General features: G+C 48.6%; 2 protein-coding genes across 4 annotated transcripts in view; both read right to left on the reverse strand.

Moving 5' to 3' along the window:
* Window positions 1–3,296, reverse strand: part of MGLL (monoglyceride lipase) — a 103,289-nt gene extending 99,993 nt beyond the window's left edge. The window contains exons 1-2 of one of the 3 annotated variants that reach the window (XM_059706781.1): window positions 3,140–3,296; window positions 1,700–1,844 (exon numbers count right to left, since the gene is read on the reverse strand). In XM_059706781.1, coding sequence (XP_059562764.1) covers window positions 1,700–1,824 — 125 coding nt within the window. In that variant the 5' untranslated portion in view covers window positions 1,825–1,844; window positions 3,140–3,296. Of the gene's footprint in view, window positions 1–1,699; window positions 1,845–2,336; window positions 3,022–3,139 lie in introns of those variants that run through there. The other 2 variants (XM_059706780.1, XM_059706778.1) reach the window with 2 other exon arrangements.
* Window positions 3,297–11,007: 7,711 nt separating this feature from the next.
* LOC132239833 (prohibitin 1-like) lies at window positions 11,008–12,034 on the reverse strand. Its single transcript, XM_059706782.1, is given in 3 exon segments — window positions 11,008–11,095; window positions 11,126–11,238; window positions 11,241–12,034. Coding segments are annotated over 2 exon segments (816 nt in total). The 5' UTR covers window positions 11,965–12,034; the 3' UTR covers window positions 11,008–11,095; window positions 11,126–11,146.
* Window positions 12,035–14,968: the final 2,934 nt, after the last annotated feature.

Here is a 14,968-nt window from a genome sequence, read left to right on the forward strand (position 1 = left end):
AGGGTACGGTCTTTTTTTTTTTTTTTTTTTTAGTTTTATTCATTTCAAACGGGCCGGATCCGGCCCACAGGCAGTAGTTTGCCCACGGCTGCCCTAGGGGAATGGGCTACAGGTGGGCTTTGGAGCTGAGGTCAGGCCACCTGGGTTAAAGATGCTGCCTCTGTGACCTTGGCGTTCACCTGACCTTCCAGCCACTATTCTCTTCCAAAACCCAGGGCCCTCTTGCCTCAACCAGCCACCCCATCCTTTATTTCCATCCACATCCGCTAAGATGCAAACACTGACTCCCAAGTGACAGCTCTGATTAAGCTCTGACCAGAGCAAAGGCGAAACAGCAGAGAGCTCCCCACAATGCAGCACCAGCCTGGGGACTGTGAGACACTGAAGCCAGCCTTTCCCGACCCGCTCACCCACACCCTGCCCCCATTTGAGTACTGTGACCCGCTCACCCACACCCTGCCCCCATTTGAGGACTGTAGGCCCTCTTTCTTTCACTGACCTCAAACTAGGACAACCTCCCACTTCAACAGAGAAAGCCCCCCAAAGTCTGAGATTCAGACATGAAAAACTTCTACTTTTACTTATTTGCCCTCTTTTTTTATATTGAAAAATAACTCGCCATCTACCATTAAGTTGTTAGAAATTCAACCCAAGAATATGTACTTCTACAGCCAGTTAAGTCGGAGTGGAGAATAAGTCAGAATGGAGCACAAAGATAATGCTTGACAACCCTCCCTCCATCTGACAGGTATGCGTGTACCGACACACACGCATACCCTCCTCTGGAGGGAATCTTTAAGAAAGACCTTGCCAGAGCTGTGAGGAACTATTAACAGCCTACTACGACAGCTACTTTGTACAGCTGCATTGAAGCTACGAGGTTAAGCTAGATCTTTAAAAAGTCCGTCTCTCGGGTTGTTTAATGTCAGCTACCTGTTACAGATACACCTGTTAAAGATGTCAGAGACACTGTATAGCTGTGCGAGGGCTAAGTGATTACTGAAACCCAAAGGGAGACATAATCACACCACACCATGTCCCCTAGGAGACAAGAGGCCTAGGAAGAAGTAGGTAAAATGTCCATGCATCAGAAACTATTCATTCCTCACTAGGCCAATTGGTTACCACAGATAATTTCTTTCCCTGCACAACACAAACAAGCAGGGTTGTCCCTGTTTCATACAAGAGAAGAGCAGCAGGAGACCAGCTGTCGTATTATGTACAGTCGCAAGCCCTGTTTCTCATAGCAAGACAGTCCTGGGTGGGAAAATATAAAAGCAACTGAGCTGGCAAGACATCAGAGGAAATACCCTGAACCCTTCCTTCCAAGTAAAGGCCTGACACCTTCTAAGGCTCACAACCAAACAGGAAAAGAGAACAAAGGTTACTAAATATAAATACAATTTTGATTTTCTTATCTGATGAGGTGGTTTTCTGTAAGTGTTGGGCTTGATGTTACAGACATGCCTGTACCACAGGAAAGCAACTCCAGTACAAAAACGAAAGTCATGTGGAATTTTTGAAAACCGCCATACGGTAGACTCCCTAGCCTCGTTGTCATAATGAAAATAAGGTATAAATCTCAACCTTGCTAGCAGGTGAAGCAGATGATGGAGCGAGTGGCCCCACAGGTGCCACCACATGAAGCGAGAGGAGAGAGGCAGGTATGAAGGTATCTGAGCAGCAGGGGAAGACTTACTTGGGAGACCCGGCGGGTTTCCAGTACCTGCAGAAGAGGTACTGTCCATCAGCGTTCACCAAATGAGGGAGGTCCTGGTACGGAACATTTTGCGGGGTCCGCCTGGGAGAACTTTCCTCCGGCATTCTGAAAGGATCTCCAAGTCCTTGGAAGAAAGGAGGACACATTCCAAAGTCAGAAACATGGCAAAAGCAGAGAACTAGGGGAGAAAAGCCTTGTCCGTAACATTTTTTTTTTTTTAAAAAGCAGTTTTTAAAAACTCCATTTCAAAGATTTAAAAAAAAAAAAAACCATACATCTCTTGCAATCTCTCCAACACTGAAAAGCCCCATTTGTTCTTAAGAAAAGCTGACTTATTTTTTAAGTGCCTCATTACAGCTCCCTCCCCCCCCCCCCACCTCCTCCCTTCCCATCTGTGTTTATTTTAAATCATTTCAGGAAACTTCGTCTTAAAGACTATTTTAGCTATAATCAAGTGGAAATTATAGTTAGCTCTGTGGGAATAAAGAACCAGCTGCAGGAAGACCCAGCCCTCTTCAAATTTCCCAGGAAGTTTCAAGGGGGGCACAGTAAGGAGGTGATGGCGCTCCCTTTAATTCCTCCTGCCTGAAATTCCAAAGATGCCGGCTGGACGAACCTGTTTCCATCATGTCCTGGTTTGGGCATTCCACCGCCACGACAGCCTGGAGAATTAGAGCCGGGCAGAGGAGGGCCGGGCAGATAAGGGCTGTTCCCTCATCGCCGAGGTCAGAGCGCGGCATCCAGCAGCTGGGGCCCCGTCCGCTCCCCCGCGCCCTGCCCCTAAATCCTGCCTTTCGCCTTTCGGGGTGCTGAGCCCGGCAGCCTGCTTCCAGCTCTCACTGACAAGTTCTCCAAGGCTCCCCTCCCTTCCCAGGGCGGGGAGCAGGAGCCGGCGATCCTCCACTACTAGTTCGTGTCATCACTTTTCCTAAAGAAAGCGCCGAATGGGGCTCGGGGAAGGGAGGGGCTGCGAGCCCAGCACCCACTGCCCGAGAACCTGGGGGACGCTCTGCGCACACCGAGGCGGCTCGCACACGCACGAATGCGGGTCCCCGAGGAAAGTCACCCCGCGGCTCCTGGCAAACTTTGCTTCCTGCCGGCCTCCGACAGCCCAGGGAATGGAGCCCGGCAGCTGTCACGGCAAATGCCACGGGGAAACCTGGCCACTGCGCCCGCGTCTCGGCGCGGTCGGCGGAGCTGGGAAGATGGAGTTGCTGCGGACAAGTTGGTTTGGGGGCTGGTGCGAGGCGCGGGGAGGGCGCGCGCCCGCACACACTGACACGCGCGCGCACAGTGGTGCACACACACGCGCGCACAGGAGGTGCGGGAGCCCACGCCCAGCCGGCCAGGGACCCCGACGCTGTTCCCCACCCCTGGTGACGGCACCGGCAGGCTGGGCGGGGACCAGGAGGCAGTTACCGGGGCTCGAGCGCCGCCGTCGCGTTCCCGAGCGCTGCGGGTCCTAGTCTGCCGCGGGCCGGGGTCGGGCGAGCTGGGTGGCTCAGCTCCGGGCGACGGGGTGCGGCGTGTGAGCCGCCACTTTATCCCCGGGCCCGCTCGCGGTGGGGGCGGCCCGCGGTGGGTGGGGACGAGGGAGATGACGGGAGGCGCGCGGGGAGGCGGCGCCCAGGGCCCACGTGTGCCTGGCCTGCCTGCCGGGAGGAGCGGGGGCGCATTCGTGGACTCGGCCACGCGCTCCTCGCGCCTGCCTCGTGGGCTTCGGCGCCCCAGGGTAGCCGCGGGGGGACTGTCACGGGGCCCTGAACAGAACTAGACTCTCCAGAGGTGTGACTCTGGAAGACACGCCACACCCATGAGGGCATACACACCAGGCGGACCCACAGGCCCGCACACATAGCGACACAAGTACACCACACACACAGATAACACACCTGCAGGTGCACACAGACCCACACACAGAGACCACAAGTATAGGCATAGACAACACACTGAAACACAGATACACACACTAACGTGCACTGGGACACATATCAAATGCACACAGATGCACCACACGCATGCATGCACACAGACCTCCCCACAGATAAACAAACGTATACACTATACACATACAGACACAGAACTCACCACACACACACAACACATACACACTCAATACCCAAGGAAAGACACATGACCTCCGCAGAGACGCACAAACCCACATACATACACATAGAGGGGAACATGGACCCAGAGAGACAGAAACAACCCACACAGATACACAGAGACACACATAGGCATACACACATGTCATCCACATAAGGGCAAACACACTTATGTCACACACACACACAGAGTCACACACAGACACACAAATAAAAAGTGTGTGTGTGGGGGGGGGGGTTGGCGGTGCACAAATCCCCACGAAGTAGGACAAAGATAGACTAGTGCAGGCCTTCCCCCTCCACCCCCATCCACAGCAACTCTCCCTGCCCCAGGAGTCAGGCCCCCCAACCCCCCCCCCCCAAAAAAATCTCCGGTGCACCTACACAGGCCAGGGGAAGGTCTGAAAGCTGCCCAGGACTGCTGGCAATGTGGGTTGAGAGGGTACACAAAGGAGCACTGGACTTAGGTTGATCTTTTCACCTGAAACTCAGGAGTGACACTACCTATGTCCCCAAGAAGTGTCACACGTCCCTTGCTCACACTGACCTCAGCAGGCTTTGTATCCCTCCTTCTTTCACAAAAACACTTTACACCATAGCAGTGTTGAAAAGAACTGCTGTCCTTCCGAAACTGCTGTCTCAATATCACACTGTGTGGGGAGGACCAGGCTTAGAGCCTGCGATCTCACTTAAGAAATAAAGCAATAGCTTTTGAAAAGCAGCCCAGAATATTTCAGGCATTATTTCTTCAAGAACTTTTTTAGCCCCACCATCTTTTTCCTTCTCCCTTTGCACTCTAATGATACGAATATTGGTTCTTTCATTATAGTCCCGTAGGTCCCTGAGGCTTTGTTCAAATTTTTCTCAGTATATTTTCTCTCTGTTGTCCAAATTGTGTAATTTCTACTGTCCTATCATCCAGTTTACTGATTCTTTCCTCTGTCCCCATCATTCTGCCTTTGAACCCATCCAGTGAGCTTTCAATTCAGTGGTTGTATTTTTCAGTTCTAAAGTTTCCATTTGGGTCATCTTTAGCTTTTCTATTCCTTGCCTGAGACTTCCTATTTTTCCTTAGTTTCCAACATGTTCATAATTGCTCATTGAAGCATTTTTATCATGGCTGCTTTAAAGTCTCTGTTCTTTCTGTTGGCATCTATTCATTTTTTTAATTCAATTTTAGACCTCCCTGGTTCTTGGTAAGAGGTGTGATTTTCTGTTGAAATCTGGACATTTTTGTGTTGTGAGACTCCAGATCTTATTTAAACCTCCTGCTTTAGCTGGCCTCTGCTGCTCCAGGCCTGGAGTTGGGGGACAGAAAGGAAGGGCTGCCTCATTGCTTCCAGGTGGAGGTAGAAGCCTAAATCTCCCATGCAACCTATGTGGGTGTGGGCCATATGATGCTGACTAGTGTAGAAAGGGTAATATCTGAAAGCTTTCTGTCTTATTCAGCTTTCCCTCTCCTGGTACTTTGGTTGGAAAGAGTGGGCTTTTGTTGGGCATTGTCTGTTCTGGCATTTCTGGGTTGCTGGCTTCTTCAGCTTCAACTCTGGAATATATGAGGCAAAACAAAACCCAGCGAACTCACCACCACGTCATTTCTTGGGTCCGAAGGTCTCAGACTGGTCTGCCTTCTCTCTCTAACTTTCAGAGTCTCCTTACGTTTGTTTTATATATAATGTCCAGGGCTGTTAGCTGTACTCAGCAAGAGTAGTAAGGACAAGCACATCCCCTCTGCCCTTGCAGATGCAGGAGTTTGGCTATGTTCTTCAGTGGTCCCTGCCGGCCTGGGTACCCATACAGACCTCGGGCCCAGTTCCTCTAGTCAGGATTACTCTAGGCATGGGGATCTGCAATAAAAGTGCTGGTGGGCAGGATCCATCCCTACCACCCAGGATGAAAAGACAGGATGGCAATTCAAGCAAAAGTGGCATCTTTCAGTCCTCCACAAGTGTTCTTGTGCGGCCTTCCAGAGATGCTCTGAGGTTTGAGAATAGATCATGCTCAGGTACTGGTGGGTAAGGTAACCATGAGTTTCTATCAACAATTTTAGCGTTGTTGTGGGAAAGAAGGAGAGCTTGGAAATGGAGATGATATTTAAAGTGAACGACAGAGAAGAAGCAAGATTTTGCACATCAAACTCGGGGGAAAAGAAAATTGAGCCAAAATACCTAAGACTCAAAAATATGCTCCACCAACTAGCTATATAACTTTCCAGAGAGTCACTGTACCTGGCTGACCTGCCTCCTTTCCTGACACAGGGGGATATAAACACACACACCCCTGCCTCCCCCCAGACCTTGGCCAAGATCAGTTGAGAACATGTCTATGGGGCACCCAGCACACCCCTGGGGACAGTCAGCTCGCACTAAGGGTGGCAGCTTGGTGGCCATGATGTCAAATCTGACCCAAGAAAAAGTACTTTTTGTCTGATAAAATTTTAATGTGAAATTTAAAAATTGGTGATTTTGCATGCACATCCAGATTCCTGGCTTTTTTTGAACTGCAGAGGGATATGGTCATTCAGTGCCATGGTATAGACCCTGTTGAGCTTGCGGTGCCTATAGAGGAGGATGAGTTCGTGGGTCTAGAACCAAAGAGAGAGGTCAGGCTGGAGACATAGGAGTTGGCCCAGAAATGGTTCTTTCACCCGTGGGAGAGGGTACCCTCACCCTAGGAGAGTGGGCAGGTAGAGGTGTGGCTTGGCCACCTGTGTATTGCATCTGGCCAGCAAAAGTTTTAACTTGGCCTACAAACGCTTTCAAAATATTTGAATTAGTAGCCAACATTTAAAAATCAGGACATCTCACGTAACAGTGCTGTTTCTGAATTTCCTCTAAATGGACATTGGCAATGAGGGGCCACCTTTGTGCCTGGCGTTGGTCTGCGTTGTGGCTGGGTGGAGGCTGCCCCCTTCAGGAGGTATCTGCAACTGCTCATCTGCCCACCCCTCTGCTGAGCTCACTCCAGAAAAGCTAATCTTTGTGTTTTCTGGTCTGTTTTACTGGGTTGGAACATGAAGGAAGGAAAATAGGTTTTAACGGTGATGGACAGAGTGTAATTCTAGACTTTTTGAGGTCTCTGGGACATCCAACTAGAGACATGGCAGGCCGTAGCATGTGCAATGTGAGACTAAGGATGGAGATGAATGTTGGGAAGTAATTGGTGATTGGTGTCATGAGAATGAATTAGATTGCCCAGGACATGTGAACTGGAGGGAGAAATGGCCTATGAGAGATCTTTGTGAGGACAATGGGAAGCAGGAAAAGGAGGGGGTGAGTTTTCAAAGGTGATAGACACAGGAGGAGATGTGGAAGGTGTGATTTCACGAATCCAAAGGCACAGCATGTTGTAAGACAAAGGATTAACAAAGTCTAATGCTGTCCAGAAGCCAAACCACAGGACTAAGATGTGCCCAATAGACTTAATAAGAAGGAGGCCATTTGTGACCTTGGGGAGAACCCAGTTCATGGATTAATCAGGGCAGAAGACAACCTGCTCTGAGTTATAAAGTGAATGGAAAATGAGTGGCAACAGAAATATAGAGACCCCTTCAAGACATTTTCTGTGAAGAGGAGACAGTAGAGCACAGTGGTGAAGTCTATGGATTTTGCAACCAGACAGCCTTCATTCAAGTCCTGGCTCTGCTGACTGTAACTCCACGATCTTGGGCAGTTGATGTACCCTCTTTATGCCTCTATAGTGCAGGTGAATTACTTAGCTCAGTGCCTGGCACCTGGTAGGTAGGATGCAATAAAGTTTCACCATTATTAAAGTAATGTACACATGTGTTCAAAATTCCAATGAGAGCTAATAAGTTAACAATGAATTGTGAGTCTCCTTCTAAATCTGTGCCCTGGTTCCTGTCCACAGAGGGAACCAGCCCTGTGGGTTCTTGTGTGGCCTTCCAGAGGTGCTCTGAGGCTGGAGGAGGTGGATCATGCTGGGAACACATGTGAGGAGGATGGGAGGAAGTAAGATGCAAGGGCATCAGAGGGGAGTGAGAGTAGCTGAGTTCCTAGTGGCTCCATGCTGCTGGGTGCCTGAAGAGGCAGATGCAGACTGTTGAGTGACATGAAGGAAGGGGAGTAGGTTTTGATGGTGGTGGACAGAGCTCGAGAAACGCCTAGGCGTCTAGGCTCTGACATGCTTCCTCTCTGTCACTTTCCTCTGCTATGTGAACCAGCTGGACCAGCTTGACGGAGCAATGACTGAGGCACAAGCATGTTGAGACACATGGAGGAAACTGAAGCTCCCCAGCAGATAAGCAGACAACCTCTATGTACTCTGCTGGCCTGCAGTTGATGGCAGACGCCTGAGGGCAACCCGTTGTGACTGAAAGAACCACCCAGTTGAGCTCAGCCCCAAGTTGTTGACCCATAGCACCACGAACTAAATAAATGCTTGCTGTTTTAAGCCATTCCATTGGGAGTGGCCTGTTATGCAGCAATAGCTAACTGATGCAGAAGATCACCATGACATTTGTCATCTTACAACTTCAAGTTATCCTTTCTCTTTACAATAGCCAGGTTTGGAAGCAGCTCAAGTGCCAATCAGTAGATGAGTATATAAAAAAGCTGTGGTACATTTACACATTGGAATATGACTCAGTCATAAAAAAAACAAAAAAGCGGGGGGGGGGGGAGATCTTACCTTTTATGACAGCATGGATAGACCTGGAGAGCATTATGCTAAGTGAAATAAGCCATCCAGAGAAAAACAAGTACCATATGATATCACTTATGTGGAATCTAATGAACAAAATAAACTAACAAAATAGAAACAGATTAATACATTCAGAGAACAGACTGACAGCTGTCGGAGGGGAGGGGGGTTAAAAGACTGGGAGAAAAGGTGAAGGGATTAAGCAAAAAAAGAAAAAAACACTCATAGATAACAGTATGGTGATTACCAGAGGGAAAGGGGATGGGGGGAGGTAGAAGAGGGTGTAGGGGAGATAAAGGGTGATAGAAGGAGACTTGACTTTGGGTGGTGAACACACAATACAACATACAGATAATGTGTTATAGAATTGTACACCTGAAACCTATCTAATTTTATTAACCAATGTTACCCCAATAAAAAGAAAAAAAAAGTTATTCTTTCTCCATAATTACTGTAGGACCTGGGAGGAGGGATTCAACAGTTCAAAATCTGCCGAAACCGGTTTGGCTCAGTGGATAGAGCGTCGGCCTGCAGACTGAAAGGTCCCAGGTTTGATTCCAGTCAAGGGCATGTACCTGGGTTGCAGGCACATCCCCAGGAGGAGATGTGCAGGAGGCAGCTGATCGATGTTTCTCTCTCATCGATGTTTCTAACTATCTCTCTCCCTTCCTCTCTGTAAAAAATCAATAAAATATATTTTTTAAAAAATCTAAACATTTTTTAAAAATCACTGATAATTTGGGGAGGGGGGAGAGAGAGAGAGAAGGAAAAACACTTTGAACTATATATATTTACAAAAAAGAATTTACAAATGACAACTAGAACTAACAAATTAATAGGATACACCCAATGCTGTGACTAAAAGGGTCAGAATTACTCTTCATGTTGTTATGATAGGGTATATTGATTCTATTGTTTTGTCTTGTTGAAATATGTTTATAATTTGCCCCAAATCATGTCTGCCTTGGCCCCCGTTCCTTATTTTTCCCATAGAGCAGGGGTCCTCAAACTTTTTAAACGGGGGGCCAGTTCACTGTTCCTCAGACCGTTGGAGGGCCGGACTATAGTTTAAATAAAACTATGAACAAATTCCTATGCACACTGCACATATCTTATTTTGAAGTAAAAAACAAAACGGGAACAAATACAATATTTGTATTTGCATGTGGCCCACGGGCCATAGTTTGAGGACCCCTGCCATAGAATCTCAAGTTTCTTCTTTGTCAATTCTTCCTGCTTTGGAGAGTTGGAGCCACTCATGCTCATGGTTGAGAAAGAACTGCTGGGTATTAAATTCAAGTATAAGTTCTAAAATGTATGTGAGTGCAGAAAAGTTCCTGAGCGTTGACTCAGCCCTCCAGTCAACTCTCCTATGAGGCCACAGTTGTAAAAGTCATTGGAAACAATTGTACCAGAAGGGCAGGTGTCAAGGGCACCCTCCTGCCTTCCTGACTTTTAAGCGTCATGCATGGAGGACAAAACAGTGAATCCTTTTAGTGTGGTTCCTGCAGAAGATACATCAATTAAAATCAAAACAGGGAGGTACACTAATAGGTGCTGATACCAGTGCTGCTATCAGCAGCAGCGGATCCTGTGTGTGGGCTCTAACATGGGATTTTACAGCTGAGGAAACTGCGCCAGTCCCCTGACTTGCCCGAGGCCTGACGTGGGGAAGTGGAACCTGAGAAGGCTGAAAGGCTAATTCCAATGTAACCCTGATGTTGGGGGGCTAGCAGTCTGACTCTGTGCAGTAACCTAATGTACATTCTCGATAACCTGTAATTAAGTCACTGCCCCTTTCTCCACAATCTGGTCTTGCAAGACCTGTTACCTCAATGCTCACGTTTTACAGAGGCCATAAACCATGAACAACACACAACCCCCGGAGGGGTTATCAGCACTGGCGCCAGGCCAGGCCCTTAGATATGGCCTCAAGACCCCCATCCCAAACCACGGAGCTTTTTGCAAAGCCCACGAAAGGTCCGGAAGTCTCCACCCATATCTGGAGGACAAAGAAACCAAAAGGGGATAAAAGAAGGGCTTCCACCATATTGGTTTGCTCAGACTCTGGAGGTAACTCCTCTGAGACCACCGGCGTAATAAAGCTGTGTAACTCCATTTCTCTGAGCATCACTTGGATTTCTTCGGTCTTCTACAACAAACCCACCCTTGCACCCCATCTGTCTGCCTGCTCTGTTCTCTCCTTTCCTGCAGACTGGTGTGTGCATTGAAGTTGCTGGGAAAATGCATGCAGGTGTCTAGCATCCAGGGAATTAAATCACAGTCAGCTTCACTCTGAAGGTCTCCTCTTTCGCCTTTCTGATGAGTAGAAGGCAAAGCCTTCATTAGGGTTTATGGATCTGTAATGCTCTCCACTTGCTCATCTCCCTATTTAATAAAGGCAACCATGTGTCACTAGGTGCAAACCAGTTGGCTTTGTTCTCATTCATTTATTTGGATTACCTTAAATTTGTGGCAAGTGTTCATTTTTTTTTTTTTTTTTTTTTTTTTAGAGAGAGCTGAAGTGATTTTACTTTTATTTCCTTCACGTTAAGCCAATCATGAAATTTCACAGTGATTCTGGGGCAGAAGGAACGTGATGCTCAGAGTCCTCGGGGCTGTGGCCCACGGGGCCGAGCCAGTGCGGGCAGGGCAGGCCTCACTGGGGGAGCTGCAGGAGCACCGACTGCCTGGCCGGCAGGTAGGTGATGTTCCGAGAGCGGGAGAGCTGGTAGGCGATGTCCTCCGCGGCTCCAGCTTGCGCAGCTCGATCAGGCCGTAGCCCGCAGTAGCCAGCGAGTTTGCGATCAGCTCGGCGGCTTTGGAGTCGCCCTCAGCGGAGATGATGGCTGCCTTCTTCTGCTGCTCGACCTTTTCCACCACAAATCTGGCCCTTTCCGCTTCCTGCTGGGCCACCTGCTTGGCTTCTACTGCTTCTGTGAACTCCTTCCCGAAGGTCAGATGCGTCAAGGACACGTCATCCAGGATGAGCCCGAAGGTCGCGGCTCGCTCCGTCAGGTCGTCGCTCACCTGCCTGGAGACCAGCTCTCTCTGGGTGATGAGCTCTCCAGCGTCAAAGCGAGCCACCACCGACTTGAGGATCTCCGTGGTGATGGAGGGCAGCACCCGCTCGTCGTAGTCCTCGCCGATGCTGGTGAAGATGCGGGGGAGCTGGCTGGCGACCGGGCGGAAGAGGACGCGCAGGGTGATGTTGACGTTCTGCAAATCTTTGCTACCAGTGATGACGGGCACGTTACGAGGTCGAGAGCGGCAATCAAAGATAATCGGTTTCTGTACCCAAGGGATGAGGAAGTGAGTCCCTTCCCCCACCACGATGTCCTGCACGCCACGGAAGCGGTCGAAGATGACAGCTCTGTGCCCAGCATCCACGTTATACAAGGCCGAGTTCACCACGCCTCCCGCCACGGCTAAGGCCAGGCCGAACTTGCCAATGGATTCAAACACTTTGGCAGCCATGTCTCCTTCTGCTGGACCCACTCACACCTGCTTCTACTCTGACCTCCACAAGGCTTCCCCCGTTCATTTTCTATTTAAAGAAACCTTTTACAATAAATGAATTGAAGTTTAAAACATGGGTTGGTTTAAAGAAAAGAGATTAAGTAAATAACAGAGTACGTGGGATATTGATCTGGAAAAGTCATAATGTGGCCATAACTGAGGTTGGGGACATGCAGGGGGTGGGGGCTGGTGGGAGAGGTGGGCTTGAGGATGTCCCCCACTCCCCTCCCCCACCCACACCCCCCACACACACACACCCAACACACCCTGGCCCTGCAGCAGAATTTTCCAGGTCAGGCTCCTTCCATTCCAGCTGACACTTCCCTTCAGGGTGTCAGCTTCCTGTGGGTCAGGAAAAGGACTGGTGGGGATTGTCTTCCAGGGTCCTCCCAGCTCTCAGAAACAATCACTCTGTGGGTGGCTATTTTTGCTCTGTAGTCAAGCACCAGGACCAGGCCTATTGGGAAAGGCCATTAAGTACAATCAAATCTACAAAGATGGAAAACACAGGTTCCCACCCACACAGCACCTTCTTAAAATGCATTTGGCAAATCCAGAATGTCAGCAATTAGTAACTAGGCCTAATCATTAAAATGAGATTTGCACTGAGTGGTAAAGGGAAAATTCTTCCACTCACTAACCTGGTTAATGGAGCAGCTAAAAGGTAAACATACTGAAAAATATTCCATTGGGGTCATTGTAAATGCAAATAAAATGGACTCTGCTAGCAAGTAACAGTGGTGGGTCACACATGTGTATCTTTCTATTTTACTTTTTGAAAAACTTTTTTTTTTTTTCACTTCTCTTAAAATAGATGCACTGACCTAATACTAGCGTTTGGCCTTTGAAGGCAAATGAGGCAGTGGTTATGTTTAGGCAGGGAAAGTCCAATGAGGGTTGACTAACAATGCAGCAACTGCTACGTGTATATAGACATTTCCAGATCAGCTAGGCAAGGGTGGGGGTGGGAGGAAGCACAGTGCCCAGCCTTTCTAAACAATAGTACTTCTTCCTAGTCTGCTTGTATTGGGCTGGTTTGGTCAGAGAGGCCATGTGATGTGCTTGTTAAGGGCAGTGACCAGGGTCTGAGTCAGCTCTTGGACCTTTAGGCTCTGTGACCTTGAACAAGTGACTTAGGCTCTCTATGCCTCAGTTTCCTCATCAGTACAATGGAGGCTATCATAGTGTCCATGTCGTAGTATCATGGTGATGAATAAATGAATTAGCACATTAAAGTGCTTCAAACAATGCTTGGCATATAGCAGATACTTTATGATTATTCGTAAAACAGCCATCAACTCTCCCCTCCCAATTGCCTTTGTCAATACCACACACCTGAGAACCTGTGTCTTATGAGATCATGCCACCTTGTACAATGTTAAATGTACATTTCTCGGTACATCAAGCGTTGGGGAAAATGTCACAGCTGGAAGGTATCCTAGACATCATCTAGTCTAGAGCCATCATTTTGTAGATGAAGCAACTGAGACCAGAGAGATGGCCTGCCCAAGGTTGCACAGTAAGTGGGTGATGAAATCTGAATGAGAGCAAGAGTCCAGACCTCTCCTTTTGCATGTCCAGCACTGTTTCCATCATTCCCAGTGGATTCTGAGTGTTCCAGATATGAAAAGCAATTGAAAACCAGGAATTGGATGCTTGGGATCTCTCACCCACGCTGCCACAGGCCTGTCAGATTTCCCCCTCATTTCCTTCAAATCCTTAAGAGGTCTCTGTGAACATTTGTTTTCTCTGGCCTGTTTGTTTTTTGACCACCAGCAACACTTTCTCCTTTCTAACATGGGCTGAGGGGTTGGCCCCGGGCCCAAGGAAGGCCACTGGACTCTCTCTGACTCCTGAGCAGAGCACGCACACAGGATGGCAGGCACAGGAAGCGCTTACTCAGTCTCCTGCTTGCTGGGCAAGGTGGCTGCATGTTCGGGCTGTGGGAGGCCTGGTACATGTCTTGGACCCTACTCTGTTGTTCCCAAGCCTGGTCTGCAGTCTAGTGCATTCTATGAGCAACCTAACAGACCTCCAACGAAGTCCCCTTTAGCTTAAGTCAGCTGGATTTGATTTCTATTGCTTGCAAAGAACCTTGACGGATACAACTGACTCTATTGCCTTAACCTACCAGAGCTACTAGGAAAATTCCTAGCAGATTGAAAGATGGTTGGAGACCTGGGGAATGGGAATTGAAGGGCATGCTATAGAGAAGTCTTGGAAAAAAGAAAGAGCTGTGAGTAGATTAACACTAATCAATCTCTTTAGACCAGCCTGAAGAAGGCTCAGCCACGGGAAGACTGAGAAATACAAATTATGCCAAACCAAGAAGCTGGCATGTTTAAGTGCCTGACTGTGTGTGTGTGTGTGTGTGTGCACGCGCACGCACGTGGGGTGAGGGTGGGAGGAGGGGGTGTGCTATGCAGTAGCTGACAACTTGGAACCAGAAAAATGAGAAACCCAGAGAGGAAAACTTCCAGAAACTCACTCCTCTCTTAGTAAAGTACACCAACTGCTACAGCAAAACAGGGTTGTACAGGGAGCCCTTAAAAGGGCAACAAAAATTGTTGTAAGGACAGTCTTGACAATTAGAAGTCAGGATCCATTTATTCTTTCTTTCATTCATTCAACTAGCAGTTTTAAGCAGCTGCTACATGCCAGAGATATGGCTGGATGCTGGGCTTTGGAGCTAAACACCATTGTCCCTCCCCTCACATGATTTACAGTCCAGCGAGAAAGGACAAGCGAACAACCACAGAAAGTGGCGAGTGGGGGAGGCCACAAAGAACCAAGTCATGGCTTGTATAAGGAATCATGCACGGCAACACCGTCTTCAATAACTGGAGGAGGATATGCGCAGGCTCTGGAAAAGTTCCAAGTGTGTGATCTGTAGCTTCTCTTTCCTTGAGCTCTGCTGTCGCTTTGGGGTTTCGCATGTAGGAGAGGAGCATGGACATGCCAA

The sequence above is a fragment of the Myotis daubentonii genome, chromosome 8, assembly GCF_963259705.1.
Source record: "Myotis daubentonii chromosome 8, mMyoDau2.1, whole genome shotgun sequence".
Classification (NCBI taxonomy): Eukaryota; Metazoa; Chordata; class Mammalia; order Chiroptera; family Vespertilionidae; genus Myotis; species Myotis daubentonii.